The sequence below is a fragment of the Carcharodon carcharias genome, chromosome 5, assembly GCF_017639515.1.
Source record: "Carcharodon carcharias isolate sCarCar2 chromosome 5, sCarCar2.pri, whole genome shotgun sequence".
In the NCBI taxonomy this organism is placed as follows: Eukaryota; Metazoa; Chordata; class Chondrichthyes; order Lamniformes; family Lamnidae; genus Carcharodon; species Carcharodon carcharias.
This window is the reverse complement of record NC_054471.1, coordinates 157821663-157846817: the sequence shown is the minus strand read 5'-3', so window position 1 is coordinate 157846817 and position 25155 is coordinate 157821663. Positions and strand designations below refer to the sequence as shown.

The window sequence follows — 25155 nt, the reverse complement described above, 5'->3', positions numbered from 1 at the left end:
GCCCCATAATCTAAGCAAAATAATCAAAGTGAAAGGCCATGTGGAGCTTCGGCACTTTTGCAGAGAGATAACTATTGACTCACTTACGCTGGAAATGTTTTGCACAAGTAGCATTAAAACACAATTTGGTTGGAGCCTGTGAATATACCTTTTGGGAAACTGGCGACTAGGGGCCATGGTAAAAGGTTAAAAATATAATCTAACAAAATAACTGGCAAGTATGTTGGGTTATTTATCACTGTCTTTGATTCTCCAACCTTAGACATAGCTTGACTATAGATTTGACAGTGCAATAAATACAATAAAAACGACTAGTATGTTGTGATTCCAAGGGGTTATATTAGAAAATGAAATCTTAGTTTGAAGCAAGTATTATGGATTGATCATTTTTTTTTTCTATAACCAGACGAAATAAAATAATTATATAATGAATGGCTACTGGCCAGAGTAAGCTCTATGATACTGCTGACTAACTTCCTTGCTCTTAAATACATTTGCTGTCATGTACTGCTGGTAACAAGATTACATTGTGTTTATATTGTTTATGTTGACGCAGTAATTGGCACTGGCCCAATTTAATACCCTTTCTGAAACTCAGTCTGAGTTTTAGGAAACTCAGTCAACCCTGGTTTTGATTTTATGTACAAGATGCTTGTGTGAACCACTAAGCAAATGCATTTTTATTACCCCATTTACAACATTTCACCCACCCCTCAAGAAAGTGGGAAATGTGCTCTGTGAGCCCTTTGCTTATATTTTTAATAGCTCAATGCACTCTGGGATGGTTCCCTTCAACTGGAAAGGGGATAATCTATTTCCAATCTTCGCAGAAAGTAACAAGATGGACCTGTTATTTTGACGTCAGTAATAGGGAAAGGTGCTTAACATTACCGTTTGGGGTGAATATATGACTCTTTATCTAAAGAGAGGGTTATTAGGGATACCCAGTGTGACTTCAGAAAAAAGTCACGTCTTAGAAATGTGACTACGGTTTTTGAAGAAGTCACCGTGGTAGTAGATGAGTGAAGCCCACGCCTGTTTATACTTCCAAAAAACTTTGGATAAGGTGCCACAAACATTGAATCTATTGAAATATGTGCTTTTGTACTGCGCTTAACACAAGCGTAAGTAGTTTTTCCCTTGCATCCTGCCAAACAGTAATGTGGTATGAGCTTTGTAGGAAATTGTGAATGCCAACAGTGATAAGTAAGGCTGAACTTCTTATAGATTCTACATTTTTTTTATTAGATCTCTCAGCCAACTTGAACATTTGTTTATGCCAGTTTATCTTGTTATCATTACATGGATGAAGAACTGAATGTTCATGATTAAAGATTACATTTCTATCATTCCTAAGAAATGGTGGACTGATCTTGATGCTTGAGATAGTGCATCATCTGTCCAATTATTATTCAATTGCATGTTGGCTGGAATTGGTCATCCAACCAAAAACAAATTTGGGGTAGACACGTGAGAGAGAGAGCTTCTATTGTAGGTCCTTTACCTATGTTTTGCATTCATACTAGATTGGAGGCTGTTTCAAAAAGTCATACTGTAGACCAAAAATGTTGCAGGTCATTTTTGGCAATGTATGGCTGAGGTCTTGGTTTACAATTGTAACATTGGGCTGTTTAATGCTGGTGGAATCTGGCAAAGCTCACCCAAGCCAGCTTCAATAAAATCACTCCTTCCTTTGGGAATAAATGATGCAGTGGATTAGGACTCTGTCCTTTGATCTCTGAGGCAAAAATCTCCACGTTTGCAAGGGCTCTAAATGAATTTAATTTTAAGTTTCTACAGTTCCAAAGAGTCTTAATTGACAGCACTAAATTGCCTATAGTTGATATTTTCATGTAAATTTTGTTGCTGTTCTTAACTTGGAGTCATACCCAGTGGGAACTATCATTGGGACAGTAGGTGTGCTCTTGCTTTGTTGATTTAGACCCTCTGCCAGAGCCTTGCTTTGTAAAATTTACCCCTGTCTCAGTCTGATAAACCATATAGAAATCTGGTTTGGGAAAATGAGATTAAACATTTCAGTACAGACTTTTTTTTTTGAAGTTGGAGCGAACAGAACTGTTTTATTTATATAATGTTGACTTGAATGTTTGCTGCTGATGTTACTAAACATGGAAAAGTGCTGCATTTCCCAGTGCTATTGTACCTCCTCTTCAACAGTGCAAAATTTCACCCCAAAAATCTTTAATTTGCTGCATGGTTGTAACTGCACTATTTATTTTTGGTAAGCTTTGTCAGCAGCCTTTTGTGATTTTTTAAAAAAATCGGTTAGACTGCAGGAAATGAATTTTCAATGCCTTCAAATTGTTTTTTGAGCAATTTTAATACTGTGTACAGGTCTTTTTTTTAAAATGTATGTTTCAATAAAGTTCATGAAAACATTGGACCATTTGAGAAAATGGTAGGGAGTTTGGGACGGCTTCGAGCCAGAAGATTCTGTATAAATTTAGCTGGCTGCAAGACAGGAAAGAGAATGTTTAAAAATTATAATGAAGTCCTGCTGTTTAAATTTGGCCTGACCACCACCTCCCGTAGCCCTAATGCATTCCCTGGCTGTTTTTGCCTTCCTCGTAACTATCGGGCTGTTATCTCTGCCCTGTCTCCACAGACTCTGTCTCTGCCTGACTTGTAGAGTGTTTTCTAACATTTTCTATTTTTGTTTAAGAGACTAACAAGGCACAGCTATGCTAAATGACAACACTGAATTGTTTACACCGTTCATAAACTACTTTTATGAGCCTCAATGACAGCTCCAAAAATGTTCCTTTCATTACTTCCAAATTATCATCGACAGTAAAATACATTTGTGTTCTTTGTCAATGGGCTGCTTGCTGGAATGATTGCAGTAGCAGGGCACTATTAACACAACACATGAATATTTTTGAAGCCTGGCAAATATGGAATAGTTAATGCTAAATTTTAATTGCACAGTATGTAGTATTGTATGCGGTGTATCTGCTTTCTTAATAACTCTTTTTGTTTTTGTTAATAACATGGCTGTAGTTATTATCCTATGTTCTGTTGTTATGAATGTGCACACACCTTCGGATCTGATTTTTACTAAGTAAACAATGGAAAACAACCTGCCATTTTTGTCTTAAGTTAAGGAGGAAATTAGTTTTTACCAGTTCACCACCATAAAATTCCTCAAGTTCAGTATCAAGTTTAAACAATGTTTCATATTTCTGTATTTTAATATATATGAATCAATTTTATGTAAAACTGGAATATTTTTAGTCTGATATGATGCATTCCTCAGTCAGGATGTACATTGACTCCACGAACTTTGTTTGAGGATGTACACCCATACAACATGTGTGAATACATCCTGGCTATACAATGACATAAAATGCCTCAGTAAATCATGGAGCAGTTAAAATATGTGAATGTATGCTTATGTGTATAATGCCTTAAGACACTTTAAACACTCAACATTTATTTAAAAGCCAGTTTTTCCAAGTGTTCATTGTAAACATGTTTTGTAAATGTTTCAAAGCTAGTGTGCTTGTTTGTTGCATATTGCATACACATTGCTTCACATTGTTGATATCTTACAATAGTTTGATGAGTGATGCATTTATAGGCAACCCTAGATAACAATGGCAATTATTTCCTGTTGTTTCTCTGACAGAATCTTTTTCTCCAGAATACATTATTAATAAGGAATTATTCACATTTCCAACTAGGAATTTTGTAGTTTTCTACCACATAAATATCATATTCTGTTAAATGGTTTTCCTACCTTATACAAACTGAACTTGCTTTTTCTCAACAAATCCAACCACATAAAAACTGTCCTTTTTTTTGGTTTACTTTGATAGTTAGGAGGACAAGAGGTGTCTAAGGAAGAAAAGCAACGATTGAGGAAGGAGAAGAAACAGCAGAAGAAAAACAGGAGGCAAGATAAGACTGCAGATGGTGAAAATTCTTTTTCGACAGATGTCCCAAATAAACAGCAGCAAAAGCAGAAAAGTAAATTGCTCTCTTTTTCCCCTCTCATGGCTAGTTTATTTTTGCACGTAATGCCAGGTTAGCAGTGTCGGGGTTAGAAGAAGTTTTCCATTTTACGGAGCATTAATGCAATTGATTCCCGCAGGTCAACTGTGATGCTTAAAATATTGGTGTGGGAATCTACATTACAAGTCTTTTGAAGATTCTGATCTGTGCGATTTTGTTAAATTAACAGGAAATGCTGGGTTGCTCTTTAGAATAAGTGTTCACACCAACCAACATCTTGTATTTGTATGTTTAAGAAGTACCACTAAAGTCTTTTTTGGCTATTGTTTGTGAGCTGTTAGTGGATTAAGGTGAATATACATAAGGTTGGTGCCTGGTAAGGTAATGGTCAACACTTTTATGAGGAGGAATCACCAAATTGAGGTTTGACTTTCTCATTCCTTCCCCTTCCCCTCCTTCCTTCCCACCAGGTGGAGGAGGAAAGAGGGAAAAAACCAAAGTGAGTCATGCTGGGCAACACACGCGTACTTTTGTTACTTGGCAGCCAAGAGAGATGATGTTAAAGGCTTGGGAGCAGGCAACCTAAAAGAATAGGATTACAAGTTTGATGTAGGATGGATGGAAGCGAGATTCTGAAGTGAAATGAACTTGCCTGTTGCTGAATATCAGAATCGTGTTCAAAACTCATGAGGGGCCTAGACAGAGTAGATAGAGAGAAACTGTTCCCATTGGTGGAAGGATTGAGAACCAAGGACACTTATTAAGGTGAATGGCAAGAGAAGCATTGGCGACTTGAGGAAAAACTTTTTAATGCTGCGAGTTGTCAGGATCGGGAAGGCACTGCCTGAGAGTGTGCAGGAGGCAGGTTCAGTCGTGGTTTTCAAAATGATATTGATGAACGTGATCATGTTTGCCTTGAAGGATGAACAGAAAAAAAATAGGATAATTATCTGAAGAAAAAAAAGCTTTAAGACTACGGGGAATATATGGAGGAGTGCTGAGTTGGCACAGACACAACAAACTGAATAGCTTCCTCCTGTGCTATAACCATCCTTTGATTGCCTTATTTAATTAGTTTTAGTTTTACAACTGTAGAAGAAGTGAGTGAAATTGGCGTAGTGGTATTGTCACCAGGCTAATAATCCAGAGACCCAGGGTAATGCTCTGGGGACCTGAGTTCAAATCCCACCATGGCAGATGTTGGAATTTGAATTCAATAATAAATAATCTGAAATTAAAAGTCTAATAGTGATCATGAAACAATTGTAAAAAGGGAAGGAAATCCTTACCTGTTTTGATTCCAGACCCACATCAGGTTCTTAAATTCCCTCTGAAGTGGCCTAGCAAGCGACATCCCCACCCCATGAACAAATAAAAATATTCAGTAATTTCTCCACTAATGCTTATTTAGTTTGGATCTTAGGAGACCTCTAACTAGTGCCTAGTTACTAACTGTGTCTTTAGTTTTTCACTGACAGTAGTTTGAAAAGCTGAAATGAAACAAATTTTAGCAAATTAACTTTGCTCTTCATTCTCCTTTGTTTTAGCTTCAACAACAAATGCAGCATCAGGCGACACACCTGTCAGTGAAAAAGCTTCGGCTGGAAAAAGCAAAGCTGAACTTCGAGCTGAGTGGAAAGCAAAGCAAGAAGACCGTGCAAAACAATCCAAGAAACCTGACCAGAGCCAGCCTGCTGCTTTGGTGAAGACAAAGCCTGTACCCAGTGAGCCTCAGCAAGGTAAAAAATTATCAGAATAAGTGGTTGGTGGTGAGTAGGGCACCAGAGGAAAAGGAAGAAACAAGAGGTCATTGAAAACTAAGATAAAAGCAAAATACTGCGGATGCTGGAAATCTGAAATAAAAACAGAAAATGCTGGAAAAACTCAGCAGGTCTGACAGCATCTGTGGAGAGAGAAATAGAATTAACGTTTCGAGTCTGTATGACCCTTCCTCAGAGTCATACAGTTTTCATTTTACATGTTTTCATTTTAGGTAATTGAAAACTTTGTCAACATTGGGACAATTTGCAATTTATACTGTAGAAAAAGTTGGATGCAGTTTCCACCTCCCACCATGTTTTTTTGAGCCGAAAGGGCCAAATGAGCAGTTCTGTTTAATTTTGCACTTTTCATTTCAAAAGATTTCTATTTAAATGTTTTTAATTTAATAGAGCATTTGAATCACAGAATCACACAGTGCAGAAGAGCCCTTTGGCCCATCGAGTCTGCACCGACACGTGAAAAACACCTGACCTACTTACCTAATCCCATTTACCAGCACTTGGCCCATAGCCTTGAATGTTATGACGTGCCAACGTACTTTTTAAAGGATGTGAGGCAACCTGCTTCCATTACCCTCCCGGGCAGTACGGTCCAGACCATCACCACCCTCTGGGGAAAAAAAGTGTTTCCTCATATCCCCCCTAAACCTCCTGCCCCTCACCTTAAACTTATGTCCCCTCGTTACTGACCCTTCAACTAAGTGGAACAGCTGCTCCCTATCCACCCTGTCCATGCCCCTCATAATCTTGTACTCCTTGATCAGGTCGTCCCTGAGTCTTCTCTGCTCCAACAAAAACAACCAAGGTCTATCCAACCTCTCTTCATAACTTAAATGTTTCATCGCAGGCAGCATCCTGGTGAATCACCTCTGCACCCCCTCCAGTGCAATTACATCCTTCCTATAATGTGGCGACCAGAACTACACAGTACTCCAGCTGTGGCCTCACCAAGGTTCTATACAATTCCAACATGACCTCCCTACTTTTGTAATCTATGCCTCGATTGATAAAGGCAAGTGTCCCATGTGCCTTTTTCACCACCCCATTAACATGTCCATCTGCCTTCAGAGACCTATGGACACACATGCCAAGGTCCCTTTGTTCCTCAGAACTTCCTAGTGCCATCCCATTCATTGAATACTTCCTAGTCAAATTATTCCTTCCAAAATGTATCACCTCACACTTTTCAGGGTTAAATTCCATCTGCGACTTATCGGCCCATTTGACCATCCTGTCTATATCTTCCTGTAGCCCAAGACGCTTAACCTCATATGTTTATTCCATTCATGTTCACAGTCATTAAATGAAGTACAGCTCAGTAAACAGCCTATAATATTTCCTATGTGTTTATCTAAAAAAAATGTGGTTCAGTTACAATGGAAAGACATTGTGTATGCAGTGACACATGATAAGGGTTCTGATCAGTTTGAACTGGCTGGCCTAATATTTGATTTGAATCCATAATAAAAGAAGGCACATTGCTTGAGTGGTTTATGGGTTTTGCTCCAAATCCAAGATTAAACTGCCACTCTATCTGCCATCTCCACAGCTTTGTATTGTGTTCTATCATGTTGTTAAAATGTAAACTGTGCTGATTGTTACTGGATGTTACTTTAAGGACTGTTTTGAAGTTCTAAAGAAAGATTTTAAAGGAACTGAGAAGTTAATGTATATGTTTTTATTTCATTGCATTGCCATTCTCCTGGGTAATGAGAAAATCTTCTGAACTCCTTTTCCATAGTGGTAAAACGACTCCCAGATCATGTTCAGGCAGATGACCCTGCGGCTCTTAAAAAACTGGCCAAAAAACTGGAGCGGCAACAGGTACAGTTTAAGACTGAAAATTCATTTTGTTTTGATTATTCTAACCTTTTTATTTTTGTTTTCTATTTTTAAATAGTGTTTAACCCAGTCAGGTTCCCCCACATACAGTTCCTCTGGTATCTTGTTATTACCTGTCAGAAGAGAGGTGTAACGATGTCAAGGGTTGACCTATCCTATTATTTTTAATCTATAAATTTTCAATCTTCCAATTCAATGTGGGAGAATCAAAGATTTGACCCTTGATCACTGTATGTGTCTTAGCAATGCAGTGTGTTGAAACTCTAAGCTGCTGCTTCACTGAAAATCACTTTTGCAATGCCTCAATTCTAGTAGAAGTTTGTCAACACCCAAAATAGTAAAACATTTTTTTACTCATTCACAGATCTGGACATGGCCAGTAAGTCCAGCATTTGTTGCCCATCCCTAATTGTGCTTGACATGAGGGTGAGCTCCCTTACTGAACTGCCAGATCAGGTGGTGAAGGTACTTCCACAGTGCTGTTAGGGAGGGAGTTCCAGGGACTTGCCATAGCATCGGTGAAGGAATTGTGCTATATTTCCAAGTCAGACTATGTGTGACTTTGAGGGGAAATTGGAGGTAGTGATATTCCCATGTGCCTGCTGCCCTTGTCCTTCTAGGAGAGAGATGTCATGGGTTTGGAGGTGTGCTGTCAGAGAAGTTTTGGTGAGTTGCACAGTCTCTTGTACATGGTATACACTGCAGCCACATTGCGCCAGTGCTGGAGAGAGTGGATGTTTAAAGTGGATAGGGTGTGGATTAAACAGGCTGCTTTGTCATGGATGGTGTTGAGCTTCTTGAGTTGTGAAGCTGCACTCGTACTGGCGAGCCATCCTGATTCGTGCCTTGTAGATGGTGGAAAGATTTTGAGAAGTCTAGAGGTGAGTCACTTGCCACAGAATACCAAGCTTCTGACCTCTTTGTCAGTACCTGCACAGTTTTCATTTTAGCTGCCACACTAATTTCTTTGGCTCCTTTGTTCTCAATATTTAAGATGTCTGTGAGTTCTTTGAATAGGAATTTAAGACACAATATATTGACCTTTAGGTCTGGTTTCTGTGCAGCACCAAAGTACTGTGGTGCACTTTTAATTGTGGTAGAGATGCCACAAGGTAATAGAAAGTTGGATCTGGAAGTATAAACCTGAACTTGTGTTTTCGGATTTTTGAAAAAATCTCAGATTTTCAAGTTTTTTTTCTTTACTCCTGTATGGGTTCCTGGATCACACACATTAGAATGATAACATTTTTAAAAATTCATTTACATGATGTGGGCTTCACTAGCTGGGCCAGCATTTATTGCCCATCCCTAGTTCCCCTTGAGAAGGTGGTGGTGAGCTGCCTTCTTGAACCGCTGCAATCCATGTGGTATAGGTACACCCACAGTGCTGTTAGGAAGGGAGTTCCAGGATTTTGGCCCAGTGACAGTGAAGGAACGGCAATATATTTCCAAGTCAGGATGGTGAATGACTTGGAGGGGAACTTGTAGGTGGTGGTGTTCCCATCTATCTGCTGCCCTTGTCCTTCTAGATGGTAGTGGTTGTGGGTTTGGAAGATGCTGTTGAAGGAGGCTTGGTGAATTTCATGAGCCATGACTGTTCCCTGAATACATCAATTCCCGTTTTTTAAAAAATGATGATGAATATCAATATTTTCTTTCCGTCCTTCATCCATAAAGGCAGTATCGAAGATGGAGGAAGTTCAAAAGCTTGCTTTGTAGAGGAATGAGAAGCTACAAAGCTAAATTTTACTGCTCTGTGGTGTTCTATCAATTTTAGAACAAAATCTTGACTCATGTCATGAAGTCCACCAGTTATTTTGTAGGTCTTGGGTGTCTTAATATTTTGGACTTGAATGATGCAAGGGTTTACATTCAACTTGATTTGGGGCTAAAACTGATCAAAGTGTGATTTATATTGCAGGTGCAGAATTAAGTGTAGTTGTGACTGTCTCTTACAGGCTCATTCAACAGATTGCTTTAAAAACGGTCCCAAGTTTAAGGTTTGGAACTGTGTGCTAATTGTTTGTTTTCCTGCTTTGGGAGTGGGATTTTAATTTTTGAGTTGACAGCATAAATGCACGGTTCACATGAGAATTGTTCAAACAGAGTTTGCATTACCTAAAATTATAATGAATATATAAAATCAGTTTCCTGTAGCGCCTACCCATTTTGCTGCGTATACATGCTGAGAAAACTTTTCGTATTGCACGCAATAGGACATATGCAAGAATGCCAAATTTCAGGGAACAATTTATACCAATGAAAAAAGGATGCTGATTGGTTGGCAAGTTGACACTGATTGGTCAAGGAGTTGCCCTGGAGATTGCACCAGGAACCTAGTGTCTCTCAGCGCTTTTGTTTAACTTAAAAAAGGCACAATGCCTGGACATGTTCCTTTTGCCTGGAGAGGACAGGTCTCTGCGTATAAATATATGTAGCTTCTAGCAGGTGTAAGTGAGCCACATTGTGAGCCCGACTGATCATCTTAAATTGGTTGTTAGTATAATTCTTAGCTCGCTTGAGATTTTCAACAATTTCTGTCCAAACACGGAACTACATCTAACTTAGGACATTAAATTCTGACTTTTGTAAGCCTGGGTTGGTCAAGTGCGGTTAGTACTCTGTCTATTGCGAATAGCCAAAGGGATGTGGTGTTTGATATGATTCACTAGTCTTGGGGTGTACGGCCTACGTATATTGCGCTGACACTAAAATACGTATATCACATAGCTGATCTGTGTGGCAGGCAGAAGGAATTTAAGATTATCAACCTGGCTTGCAATGTGGTTCACTTACGCATGTGAGAAGCTACATATATTTATAGGCAGGGTCCTGTCCTTTGCAGGCAAAAGGAAAATGTGCAGGCATTGCACCTTTCTTGAATTAAACAACAGCAGGGTCCATTAGTTCCCTGGTGCATTCTCCATAGAAACACCTCGATCAATCACAGTTGACTTGCCAACCAGTCAGCACCTTTTCCTTGTGTAGCATTAATTGTTGTTCCCTTTGAAATTTGGCATTTTTGCATTTGATCGGATGAGTGCATCGAAAAAGCTTTGACAGCATCTCTTTTTCAGCAATACTCAAGTTCTGTACTATAAATCGACTATTTATATACACATAACCTCACCTAATTTGTTCAGTTTGTACTAAAGTTGAGTTTCTTGCTAGCTAAATTAATGTTACTTGCAGGTGAAGCAGTGATTTACTTGTACTGCTTTCAATTTACTATACTATATTCACTACTCACAATGCAGCCATGTCTACATTGGGGGGAACCAAATGCAGATTGGGTGACTATTTTGCAGATCACCTCCACTCAGTCCACAAGCATGACCCCAAGCTTCCAGTTGCATGCCATTTTAATTCACTGCCATGCTTTCTCGCTTACATCTCTGTCCTCGACCTGCTGTAGTGTTCCAGTGAAGCTCCATACTATCTTGAGGAACGCACCTAACCTTCTGGACTCAACATTGAGTTCAACAATGAGACCATGAGTTCTGTCCCCATTTAGATTCTCTTTTTTTAACCATGTGCCAGTTCTAGTTTTTCATGTTTTTGCTTCATTATTCTGCTATTCACACACAGACTCTGAAGAAAGGCTTCTTTTTTTACTACAACTATTCCCATTTCCTTTGACTTTTGTTCCATGGCATATTTGTCTTTACTCTCTCTGCCGTCTACCCTCTACTCTATTCAAACCTTCCCTGTTTTCTTCCCCCCTTGCTCTTTCAATGGCATAACATCCATCACATCTATACGTTCCTTCAGTTCTGAGTCACATTTGACTCAAAACGTTCTGTTTCTCACTCCACAGATGCTGCCAGATCTGCTGAGTGTTTCTAACACTTGCTGTTTTTAGTTCAGATTTTCAGCATCTGCAGCATTTTGCTTCAATTCTAATGTCACTTGTCCCCACTTTCACTATATTTGTATTAGTTATCTTCCATTTTACCTGTAATATTTCATCTTTTTTGTGCATTTATCTATTTATTGTTTACTCACACTGTCTCGGTCATTGCTATTCAGCCAAGCACTTGTTTGTTTTCTTCAAGGTAACTTTAAATGTTCAGTCTTCCACACAAAAGTCTGATGTACCTAGTGCTTTTGTCAGGAATATTATGTTCAGTTAGTAAACCATGTCAAAATGTTGCATCATCATTGTCTAAGTGCCATGCCGACTGGTGTTGGGAACCATGGTCTTCCAAACTTTCAGATCGTAGCAATACTGTTGTTGGAGTTCTGATCATCTAGCAGCTTCCTTTGCTAAAGGCCTCTTGCTCTTCTCCCATTAATCCTTTCAGCCGTGATTAGGCTTTCCAACTGTTCTGCACAGATACCATGATCAAAGAACTCCATTTGTCTTCTTTTGATATTATTTAAGAGTTCTCTTGTTCTTCTGGCCTCATACAGTATTTTGTTGTTAGTTATTTTCTCCACCCAGCTTACCTTCAGGATCCTTCTTAAGCACCATAATTCAAAGCTGTTGATTTTCTTTTCTTCCTGTTTCCCAATGCTTCATGGTCCATAATTCATTATTGATCAGACATAACATTTTAGTACACGGATCCTGTTTTCAAGATTAAAGCTGGCATTTCTTTGAATTGGTCTTAATTTATAAAATCACTTTTGGCTTTTCCAATCCTTTTTTGAGTTTCTGTACTGCTTTTGACATTGGATGTTTCTGTGCTTTCTAGATAGTTGAATTGATTGACGTGTTCTAACTTGGTTCCATTTGCTGTGATGCTGCATACTGAAATGTCCTTTTCCTTTGTTATCACCATAGTTTACATTTTCTTGCAGTTGAGCATAAGCCCGTATCTACCAATTTCCTTTATGACTGTATCAATTTTTGCAAGTCGTCTTCATTTGCTATAATTACAGTGCCTTCGGCATAGCGAATGTTGTTGATGACTCTCCCTCCTACCTTTTATACCTTTATTTCCATCCCTTCAATTCCTCTGAGAATGTGTTTACTGTATAGGGAGAAACAATCTGGTGAGAGAGTGCAACCTTGTCTAACTGCTCTTTTGACCACTTTCCAATTACTGAGTTCATTCTCACATATGATCACATTGCTATCTGATTCCAGTAAATAGTGTAATTTGTACAACTCAAGTTTGTTGTCAGTTGAATACTATAGTGAGAAAGCTGCCTCTTTTATGTTTGAGAGCAAAAATTGCACCAAGAATTTTAATGACAATGGCTTTGGAGTGGTCTAGTAGCTGATAAAAAGAAGCTGGCTGAAATTGAGGGCTGCGTTAGAAGAATTAACACTACATTAGACAGAAATTGCTTAGAAATCTTCTAAAGATGACGAGGGCTGTATGCTGAACTAAAGGAGGTCTAAATACTTGCATCAAAATTCATATTAGTACTAAACTCAGAAACTGTGGTGTTGAGCATTTATGGAGAGAGAAATACAGTTAATGTTTCAAGTTGATAACCTTTCATCAGAACTGAAAAAAATTAGAGTTTTAACAATTTTGAGCTGGGAAAAAGATGAACGGGGGGTTAGGTTGGAAGAGGAAGGGAGGAAAGAACATAAGGGAAGGTCTGTGATAAGGTGGAAAGTAAGAGTGATTAAATGAAAAAGGAACTGATACCACGAGGCAAATAGCGTGGTATTGGGATAGGTAAAGAAACCAAGATGGGTTGAGAGGAGCTGTAAATGGCAATGGCAGAACCATTAACAGCACCTATCCTCTTAAAAAAAAGGAATACTGTTATGATCTGAAGTTATCAAACCCAATAACTCCACCTAATTCTGGTCACCACACTTTAGACGGATGTGAGGGTCGTTGAGAGGGTGCGAGGGAGATTTACCAGAATAGTTCCAGAGATTGGGGATTTTAGTTAGAAGGTTAGGTTGGAGAAGCCGGGACTGTTTTCCTTGGAACAAAAGAAATTGAGGGGAGATATGATGGGAAGTGTACAAGATTGTGACAGGCTTAAATAAGGTAGACGAAGAAAAGCTGCTCACGTTAGTTGATAATACAGGAATTAGGGGGCACAGATTTAAGGTTTTGGGAAAGAGATGCAGGGGGCTTGTGAGAAACGCAGAGCGTGGTAATGACCTGGAACTCAATCCCCATGAGGGTGGTGGAAGCAGAGACAATTAATAATTTCCAAATGAAATTGGAATAGACATTTGAGGGAAATAAACTTGCGGGGATAGACTAGATTGTTCTACAGAGAGCTGACATGGACTCAATTGGTTGAATGTCTGCCTCGTGTGCCATTATGACTCAAGTGTTGAGTCCAGAGGTTGTAAAGTGCCAGTTACAAGATAAGGTACTGCTCCTTGAGCTTCTGCTGAGTTTCATTGGAATAGTTCGGATGCTGAGGGCAGAAAAGTAAAATTAGAAGTGGGCAGTTAAGATGGCAAGTGACTGGAAGCTCGGGGTCATTCTTGAGAACTGACAGAGATGTTCAGTAGCGCTATGTTTGATCTCTCCAATGTACAGGAGACTGCACTATAAGCAGCAAATTATTATATTGCTAAGCTTTTTCTACAGTTGTGATAAACTCTTTCGGCAGAATTTTGAGGTTGTTGGGTGGGTGTGGTGGGTGGGTGTGGTGGGTGGGTGTGGTGGGTGGGCCCAGGAGCAACCAGGGAACTGCCCGCCACCCGCTATTGGCCCCCAACCGTAATTTCACACTGGCTGGTCAATTAACAGGCAGCCAGTGTGAAAGGTGCATTGAACAGCTTAGGGCTGCTGGGGTGGGGGCGGAAGGAGGGCGAGCGCTGAAGTCAGCCTTGGTGTGGGGGAGCGCTCACAGAAAGCTCCCTGAAGGCAGAGAGCTGCCTCAGGTAGCTGAAAAATTTAAAACCATCAAATAAAGATTTTAAAATGCAGAAGAAAATGCCCACACATCGGACTCACTCACCTAAACACATGGATTATAAAAATTCTGCCCAACCATTTTAAAAAATTAATATTGGAAACCTCATCCCACCCTTGAATGAGGTTTCCTCAAAAATCCAAAGGCCACTTAGCCAATTCATCCACCGCCCAACTGTAACATTGGACAGGCAGTGAAAAATACAGGTTAATTAATACTTTATTGGCCTCAACAGACCTCTTAATTGTTGGCCAGCGTGCAGCCAATTCTCGTGCACGCCCGCCGACTGAAATATCGCATGAGTGAGTGATGATGCCAGGTCGCTTGCCTGATGTCATCGCACGCTATTGTATGCTCTGGCGTGTAGGGCATGCACCCACATGCTGAGTGAAAAATCCTGCCATTTGATTTTCTTGTGCAGTTGTCTGTGTTGCGCTCTGATTTTAATAGATACTCCCTTTCAAGTTCCATGTAGATTACTAAACAGCGTATATTTAGTATCCAGTTGATCTTTGCCCTACTCTTACTGTTTCTAGAGACCAGATGCTTTTGGAAAAAGCAAAGAAAAATTAATTATCATAAAAAAGATTGTTGATTTAACGTGCAATTTGAAAGAGTAAATTGAACCTAAAAACATGGTACTAAGCTCACCAATAAAAATCTACACATCCTTTTTTTGAATATTTGTTGGATTTTACTACAATGCAGCTTTCTTGAAGATAGCTAAAAGAAATATATTTGATTTCAATTTTGAAGTCAGTGCTACCCTTGCTTGGTGCAGTCATGCTGCATGTTCCACCAGGGGATGAAGGCGCAGGCAGTGAATTATATCCACATACCACAATATTCTTGCAAGCTATAGCCACTATGAAAAGCAATTGTTTGTACTGATTGGTGTATTGATTTTGGTTTGATTTTAAAAGGAATACATTTTACTTTAGGTTCTTAAAATACCTTTGTTTATTTTAGGTTCCACTTAGGCAAGATTATGGCAGCAAAGTCATTCACTTTCTACATTTGCACCAGTACAGCCGCAAAATGCCATTGACTCAACAGCTGACGTAAGTAGATTGGTCTTAGTATATTGCTTTATTGCTGAATGTAGTACCAGAAATTATTATAGTTGGGTTGAAACTGCTTACAATTGCAATGTCCTTGACAACCTTTTTACTCCCATGTTGTTGATTGCCATTTATAATATTATTGGAGTTCACTTACAACCACAAAGCTGCTTTAAACATATTTCTTTGCATTACAAAAGAGCCCTTTGGCAGGGTTTATTATTTATTTCCAGTTGAAATCCTGTGCAAAGCTTGTATCTTTTCATGAAGCACGTTCCATGTAATTTCTAGGATATAAGCATGAGAATCCCCACTAGCCAGCACTGACTCCCACAGCATTAAACACTCTGCCTTTTAATTATTTCATTTCATTTTTGTGAATGGCTGTACCATGTGCCTACCATGTCTGGAAAAGTACTGGGTTTACCTTGCTAGTATAGCTGTGAAACTGATTACACGGAGATGCAAGGAAGCCAAACCAGGATAGCCAATCCTCCGTGCCCCTAAACTTCTCTCAGAACATCCTTTACAGTGGCACAGCTGAAATTGTGATTTGATGTTGAAGATGTGAACCCATGTTTTTTTTTGCCTTTTGGAGGTTGGGCTAGTTCTTTGGATGCATTATAACTTGTTGTCAGCAAGCTCATATTTAAACAGAGTTGTAGAACCTTAGAACCTTAGGCAAAATTGTAATCACCTGCTCTGTGTAGCAACCTAAAGATTTTACCTACTGTCATTGAGTTTCAGCACAATTTGAAAAGTGGCTTAATTGCTAGTTTTTAAATAGCTAGATATGAAATCAGCCTCTGTCAAAATTTACTTTTATACCAATCAACAGAATACTAGTTCTAACTTTAATATTGTGGTTTTTACCATGCTGGTCATGTTCAGCAATTAGCTTTGCTCGTCTAGTAAAACTCAGATTACATGCAGGCCTTCAGCTCATTGCATATTTATAGCACTGTTCACGTAGATAATTGTCACTTGCTTTCTTATTTCTTTTTTGATTCTTTGCAGCATCCCCTCGACTGTGCTTCACCCTGCTATTGTACGTCTAGGATTGCAGTACTCTCAGGGCATTATTACAGGATCCAATGCACGATGTATAGCATTACTACACGCTTTTAAACAGGTATGGAATATAGATAATTTACCACCTGCAGAAGAGACAACATCAGTAGTACTAATGAAATGGCCCGCCAAAGATGTGGTTTTGCCTTTATGGATGGTTCTTTTCCTTTTTATCCCAATTATTGGCTTTCTGAGATGAGATAATATAGTTGTAAGCAGTATCAAAATAGTGTGGCCTTCAAGTTTCTGAGCTTGGAAATTAAGTTATTTCTTCTTATGTTGATTAACAGAACAATTTCAGCCAACGAGTAGATCCTTGCAGTGGCAGGTTGTCTCTTTTTATTGGGTAGATTTAATGCAGAGCTCCATCTATGCCATTCTGATGACATATCTACATGTGAAATAATACCACTTCCAATGCTTTATCCTTATGATCATTGGATGAACGTTTCATTTTGTTTGTGGCAGTTGTATTCTTAAGCTCTCTGGATTCTCATCTCAAACTGAAAAGTTTCAATTTCCCTGGGATGTTAACAGTTGTCGAGGAGGGGGGATTTTTAAAAATTCATTCATGGGATGTGGGCATCACTAGCTAGGCCAGCATTTATTGCCCATCCCTAATTGCCCTTGAAAAGGTGGTGGTGAGCTTCCTTCTTGAACCGCTGTAGTCAGTGTGGGGTAGGTACACCCACAGTGCTGTTAGGAAAGGAGTTCCAGGATTTTGACCCAGTGACAGTGAAGGAACGGTGATATATTTCCAAGTCAGGATGGTGAGTGACTTGAAGGGGAACTTGCAGGTGGTGGTGTTCCATATGTCTGTTGCCCTTGTCCTTGTAGATCGTAGTCGTCGTGGGTTTGGAAAGTGCTGCCCAAGGAACCTTGTTGAGTTGCTGCAGTGTATCTTGTAGATGGTACACACTGCAGCCACGGTTCGTTGGTGGTGGAGGGAGTGAATGTTTGTGGATGTGGTGCCAATCGCCAATCAAGCAGGCTGCTTTGTCCTGGATGGTGTCAAACTTCTTGAGTATTGTTGCAGCTGCACTCATCCAGGCAAGTATTCCATCACATTCCAGACTTGTGCCTTATAGATAGTGGTCAGGCTTTGGGGAGTCAGGAGGGGAGTTATTCGCTGCAGAATTCCTAGCCTCTGACCTGTTCTTGTAGCCACAGTATTTATATGGCCAGCCCAGCTCAGTTCCTGGTCAATGGTAACCCCCAGGATGTTGATAGTGGGAGATTTAGTGATGGTAATGCCATTGAATGTCAAGGGGCTATGGTTAGATGCTCTTTAGTTGGAGATGATCATTGCCTAGCAGTATGTGGTGTGAATGTTATTTCCCACTTGTCAGCCAAAACCTAGATGTTGTCCAGGTCTTGCTGCATTTGGACATGGGCTGTTTCAGTATCTGAGGAGTTGCAAATGGTGCAATCATCAGCGAACATCCCCACTTCTGACCTTATGATGGAAGGAGGGTCATTGATAAAGCAGCTGAAGATGGTTGGGCCTTGGACACTGCCCTGAGGAACTCCTGTAGTGATAACCTGGGACTGGGATGATTGACCTTCAACAACCACAACTATCTTCCTTTGTGCAAGATATGACTGCAACCAGCGGAGAGTTCCCCCCTCACCCCGATTTCCACTGACTGCAGTTTTGCTAGGGCACCTTGATACCACACTTGGTCAAATGCTGCCTGGTGTCAAAGGCAGTCACTCTTGCTTCACCTTGAGAGTTCAGCTCTTTTGTCCACGTTTGAACTAAGGCTGTAATGAGGTCAGGGGCTGAGTGATCCTGGCGGAACACAAACTGAGCGTCGGTGAGCAGGTTCTTGCTAAGCAAGTGCTGCTCGATAGCACTGTTGATGACCCCTTCCACAACTTTACTGATGATTGAGAATAGTCTGATGGGGCACTAAATGGCCAGGTTGCATTTGTCCTTCCTTTTATATACTGGACATAAGTGGGAAATTTTCCACATTGCCAGGTAGATGCCAGTGTTGTAGTTGTACTGCAACAGCTTGGCTAGGGGCACTGCAAGTTCTGGAGTACTATTGTGTGAATATTGTTAGGACCCATAGTCTTTGCAGTATCTGGTGCCTTCAGCTGTTTCTTGATATTACGTGGAGTGAGTTGAATTGGCTGAGGACTGGCATCTGTGATGCTGGGTACCTCCAGAGGAGGCTGAGATGAATCATCCATTCAGCACTTCTGGCTGATGATTCTTGCAAATGCTTCAGCCCTACCTTTTGCACTGATGTGCTGAGCTCCTCCATTGTTGACGATGGGGATATTTGTGGAGCCTCTTCCTTCAGTGAGTTGTTTAATTGTCCATCACCATTTATGACTGGATGTGGCAAGACTGCAGAGCTTAGATCTGATCCATTGGTTGTGGAATCGCTTAGTTCTGTCTATCGTTTGTTGCTTATGCTGTTTGGCATGCAAGTTGTTTTATTTTCACCAGCTTTCTCCCTTCCTCTGCTGAAGGCATTAACTTTTACTCAGATACAGATTCATAAGTGCTAGCAGTCCTTTTGTACTTCACCTAAGTGTTCATTCTTTTCAAGTAGAAAAGAATGCAGATAGGGGAAATATGAAACAGTAACAGAAAATGCTGGAAGAAGACAAGCCAGTCAACATGGAGAGAATAGACAGGTTAGCATTTCTTCAAAACTGAAAAATGAGAGACATGTCATCATGTTAACAGTGGTAGGGAGAATATGTTGTTGCCCACTTCAGTAGGGTTCCTTGGCTGAGAGAAAAGGGGGACTTTTCAGAAATTTGGCGTGGCAGGGAGAGTCATCAAATTCAAGAGAGGTCGAGGAATCAATGAACCATACTGCATTAAAGGAGGTCCATTGAGTCCAATACTTATATTGATCAGGAGATCAAGATTCACCTACAAATCTTTATTAGGATATTATCGGGAGAGTCCACATCAGCTCTTTTGAAGAGGAAACCAGTTAGCCCACTTTCCCCAACTCTTTCCTCATATCCCTACAGTTTTTTTTCCACCTTGGGTATTTATCCAATTAATTTTTGAAGGCTATGAGTGAAAATGTATCCACCACCCTATCAGGCATAGCATTTCAAATTCCAACTACTCATGTAAAAGTACTTTTCCTCATGTTGCCTTGGTTTTTTTTTGTCAGTCGCCATAAATCTGTGCCCTCTGATATAATTTGAGTTAACCGTTGGAAACAGTTTCTATCAAAACCCCTTAAATTTAAACACCTCTACCAAATGTCCTCTTCACCTTCTCTATTCTATGGAGAATAACGTCAGCTTCTTCAGCCTACAATTCTGCAACTCTAATCCCTTATCCCTGTAACCATTCTAGTAAAACTTTTCTGTACCCTTTCCAAAGCCTTTACGTCCTCTCTAAGGCCTTAATATCCTTCCTAAAGCATGGTTCCCAGAATTGAACACAATATTCCAACTTGGACCAAACTAGTGTTTTATATTCATTTAGCATAACTTCCTTTTGTACAATTTTCATCTATTTATAAAGCCCGGATCCCATATACTTTATTAACCTGCTTTGTTAACCTGTCCTGCCATCTTCAAAGACTTGTGCACAAACACCTTCATGTCTCTGTCTTTGTACCCCCTTTAAAATTGTACTGTTTAGCTTATATTGTCTCTTTCTATTTTTCCTACCACAATCTGTCACCTCACACTTTACTGCATTGAATTTCATGTGCCACGTATCTGCCCATTTCACCAGCCTGACCACTACCTTGAAGTCTGTTACTATCTCCCTCACTGTTTACTGCACTTACAAATTTTGTATAATCTCTGAGTTTCTGAATTGTGCCCTGTACGCGCATGTCCCAGTAATTCATGTGCCTCGAGAACTTGCCCCTGGAGAACGCTGCTGTACACACCTGCTCCAGCCTGAAAAACTGCCATCCACCACAACATTTCCATCCTTGAACCAAATTTGTATCTGTGCTGTTTCAATTTTGTCATCTAGCCAAAATGTAATACTTTATCAAATGCCTTTTGAAAGTCAATATTAGCATCAACTGCACTGCCCTCACCCACCCTCCCTGTTACCTCATTAAAAACCTCAATTAAGTTGGTCAAACAAATCCATGCTTGCTCTCCATTTTTAGTCTATACTTGTCCAAGTGGATGTTAATTTTCTCCCGGACTGTTGTTTGCACAAACTTTCCCAACACCCAGGCTAAATCGACCGGTTCATCCCTCTCCTTTTTGAACAAGGCTGTAACATTTGCAATTGTTAGGTTCTCTGGAGCTCCTCCTGTATCTAAGGAGGATCGGAAAATTGTGGTGAACACCACTTCAAATTCTACCCTTTTCCTCAGCAATCTAGGATGCACTTCATTTGGACCAGTTAGCTTATCCACTTTTAAGTCCTTTCATCCTCTATACTTTCTGTTCTATTTTGATCTCCTCCTGTGTCTCGATGAAAGAGAAATGGGTGCAATTATGAACAAATGTGTGTGTTACAGACTGTTTGGTCATGGAGGCCATTAGAATTGAAATTGATCATTTTTTTTGCGATAGCCATCCATTTGCACTTTAAGCAGGAGTCAACTGGTAACAATCAAGAATTTGGCTTACTTTGACTTAGTTTTCTCCTTCCTGGTTTAGTTGCAGTAGCGTCCCAACCGTTGGGCTGGTTTAGCTAATTCAACACAGTCCAGGATTTCAACTTGAGACCTTATTGATATTGCTAATTGCTACACACAATTTCTTTGTCCACTGGGTTATTCAGGAGACTTTAATCCCACTTGCCTGATTTGGACTTTGACCAAAGGCTGAAGGACAAGACACAGTGTAAATAAAAATCATGAAGATGAAATGTTTTTGGATTACACTAACATTTATTTGGGGTACAACTAGTAAAAGCATTGAAATAAAAACAGAAAATGCTGGAAAACTCAGCAGGTCTGATAGCATCTGTTTAGTGAGAAACAGAGTTAACGCTTCGAGTCCAGTATTTTGCGTTTATTTTAGTAAAAGCACTGGTCCTGCCCTAACAGTATGTTCATTGAAATGGTTTCAGGGACGGTCAGCATGGTTTTTTGGGAAGATCGTGTCTTACTAACTTAATAGAATTTTTTGAGGAAGTATCAAGGAGGATTGATGAGGGTAGTGCAGTGGATGTTGCATGAATTATGCCCTGTATGCGCATGTCCCAGTAATTCATGTCCCTTGAGAACTTGCCCCTGGAGAACGCTGCTGTACACACCTGCTCCAGCCTGAAAAACTGCCATCCACCATAACATTTCCATCCTTGAACCAAATTTGTATCCATGCTGTTTGTCTACATGGATTTTAGTAAGGCATTTGACAAGGTCCCACATGGCAGACTGGTCAAAAAAGTGAGATCCCATTGGCTACAGGGGAAATTGGCAAATTGGATCCAAAATTGGCTTAGTGACAGGAAACAAATGGTAATGATCGATGGATGTTTTTGTGAATAGAGAAAGGTTTCCAATGGTGTTCCACAGGGCTCAGTGTTGGAGCCCTTGCTGTTTGTTGTGTGTATTCATGATTTGGACATAAATGTGGGAAGTATGATTGGGAAATTTGCAGATGACACAAAATTTGGCTGTGTCGTTGATAGTGAAGAGGATAGCTGTTGTCTCCAGAATGATATCAATGGTTTGGTTGGGTGGACAGAAAAGTAGGAAAATGGAATTCAATCCAGAAAAGTGTGAGGTAATGCATTTGGGGAGGGCAAGCAAAGCAAGGGAATACTCAATAAACGGGAGGATATTGAGAAAGGTTGAGAAATTGCGAGACCTTGGAGTGCATGCTCACAGGCCCCTGAAGTTGACAGGACCAGTGGACAAGGTAGTAAAGAAAGCATATGGAATGCTTTCCTTTATTGGATGAGGCACTGAATACAAAAGTAGGGACATAATGATGGTACTGTATAAAATGCTGGTTAGGCCACAGCTGGAATTTTGTGCAGAGTTCTGGTCACCACACTGCAGGAAGGACATAATTGCTCTGCAGGAAGTACAGAGGAGATTTACAAGAATGCTGCCAGGGCTTGAAAATTGCAGCTATGAGGAAAGATTAGACAGGCTAGGGTTGTTTTCCTTAGAACAGAGGAGGCTGAGGGATGACTTAGTTGAGGTGTGCAAAATTATGAGGCGCCTAGATAAGGCAGGCAGGAAGGAACGACTTGTTTTCCCAAGCTGAGGGGTTAATTACCAGGGGGCATAGATTTAAGGTGGTTGGTAGAAGGATTGGAGGGGACATGAGGAAAAACTTTTTTCACACAGAGGGTGGTAGTTGTCTGGAATTCACTGCCTAAATCAGTAGTTGAGGCTGAAATGCTCAACTCATTTAAAAGGTACTTGAATCTGCATCTCAAATGCTGTAACCTGCAAAGCTATGGATCAGGTACTGGAAAGTGCAATTAAAATGAGCAGCTAGTTCCTTTTCCATCTTTTTCTGGCTGGCACAGATATGATGGGCTGAATGGCCCCTTTCTGCGTTGTAACTTTTCTATGGTTCTAATATTGACATTGAAGCTGCACTGGCTAATCACTTGCTCTTGAAATTAGACACAGCACTGAAAAACCTATAAATGTGTATCATTGGAAAATATGCAGCTCTTCTGAGCTGAGAAAGAAAAGCACAACAATGGTTAACTGCTATCAGACCTTTATAGTGAGAACATAATCAGGAGTGTAGACTAATGTAAAACAAAGTGCATAGCATCATTCTGTATCACTGGGTGTATTTAGGGACAACAATATATCAATCCTGGAAAAATACCCTGTTGATTTTGCATATTTATATTTGTTCCACCACATAAGTAGGTATGCCTTGAGAGAGTTTTGGCACATTATAGATCTTAAAATGTGTGATGCCATCAACCTCCTCAAACAAAAGTTGTAACTGGTATTTCCTGCCCTGCTTCAGGTCATCCGTGATTACTCAACTCCTCCTCATGAAGAGTTGTCAAGGGACTTGGTCAATAAATTGAAACCAGACATCAGGTATTTCTCTATTTTATTCATCAAGCACTATTTATCCAGCGCCTGCTAAGTCTACCAAGAACAAATGTTTTCTATATAACATGATATAGTTTCTGGTGCCAAATGTTTCAGTTTCAGTTAACAGTTGTTTAGTCATGACCCAGAATTAAAAATTAACAGGTCTGATTATACATATATATGTGCCAGTGTATACTTACATGTGCATATAACAAATATATGTTTCTATATTTCACCGTATTGTTTATTCCCATAATTATACACAGCTACAAGTGCCATTTTGAATTTATTCAGGAGCCTGCTAAATGGGGAGCACTGTAAAATTGTGATGTAGGTAAAATTTAAAAGGATGCAGCCACTTAAAGGTAAGTAGCTATATGTGCTAAAGTTCCAACAGCTCTTAAAATGGTTCAAAGGTATTTTGATCCATTGGATGCCTATACCGAAGGAGAGGAGAGGACAAAGGCCAGAATTTTCTCGGCTTTTTAAAAAAAAGCTTTTAGGAGGTGGAATCTTTTATAGGTCCCACCCACTTGTGTCAGAGGCACACCCCGCATTTTAATCTTATGGGAAGTGGTCATTTACCAGGCTGCCTCCATTATCACTGTCAAGTTGGGGTGGCAGGTGGTAGACAGTCATGGGAGGGCAGTTGAAGGGGCCCAGGGAAGGACAGACGTGAGCACCTCTAAAGAAGGTGGGTGCTTCTGAGGCAGATGGAGAGGAAAAGAGCACCACAAGATGGAGGCACTCATCTAAAGGTGAAAATGGAGTTTTTTAACTAGTGGCCAGAACCATTTCACGGATCAGTTTTCAGGGGTATGCCTGCAAATTGCTGCTTACAGCCTTTATTTTTCACTTGAATCTGTAGGTTATCTTAAGCTGGCACTCTAACCTCCCATCGTGAGGCCGTCTCTGATGTGTTGCCAATCTCCCGACACAACAAAGGATTGGTTGGGGACTGTGCTGTGTGTTGTCAGTAAAATTTCCATGTATTGCCAGCATATTGGATCATTGCTTTTTAAGTACCTTAAGGATTACCTGCCATTGCTGCTGGGAGCCAGCCTTTGGGAAGAGCACACAAAGGTGGGGACATGCTAGAGAGCTGGCCTGACACGCTGTATTCCAAATTTCCATGTTTTCCTGCCTCCAAAGCTACCTCCAATGGGCTGGAAAAATTTTTTGCCAAAAGGTGCCCAGCAGAGATGAAGTGGTAAAGGAAACCCAATATGGTGACACAGTGTAGAGTTTGGAGGCAAATGATGGGAGTGGCTCAGTGCCTGGCTTCTTCTGGCAGAGTAGATTTTCTGTTGCTGAAGATATTACAAGGGTTATCCTGGGACTCCCTACCTAAAAGCTCTGGGAGAGTACCTTTACCACACAGACTGGAACGGTTCAAGATGGCAGCTCAGCACCACCTTCTGAATGGCAGTTAAGAATGTGTAATTGGCCCATGTCCCATAGATAATTTTTTAAAAATCACTCCTTAAGATCTCTACCCATAGTGCAGCATATAAGCAGTAGCTTGGAAGATAAATGATGAAAAGGTGCTGAAATGACTGGAGCATGTCTATGGTGGAGTAGACTGCAAATTACAGC

At 40.2% G+C, this 25155-nt stretch overlaps 1 protein-coding gene across 5 annotated transcripts in view; it reads left to right on the top strand.

The window, feature by feature from the left end:
• The window catches only part of eif2b4 (eukaryotic translation initiation factor 2B, subunit 4 delta), a 66688-nt gene that overhangs the window by 19436 nt on the left and 22097 nt on the right, over positions 1–25155 (top strand). For 4 of the 5 annotated variants that reach the window (XM_041188653.1, XM_041188651.1, XM_041188650.1 and 1 more), the window contains 6 exons: positions 3840–3990; positions 5523–5714; positions 7498–7580; positions 15414–15505; positions 16523–16637; positions 23486–23562. In XM_041188653.1, the coding sequence (XP_041044587.1) occupies positions 3840–3990; positions 5523–5714; positions 7498–7580; positions 15414–15505; positions 16523–16637; positions 23486–23562 (710 nt within the window). Of the gene's footprint in view, positions 1–3839; positions 3991–5522; positions 5715–7497; positions 7581–15413; positions 15506–16522; positions 16638–23485; positions 23563–25155 lie in introns of those variants that run through there. The other variant, XM_041188654.1, reaches the window with a different exon arrangement.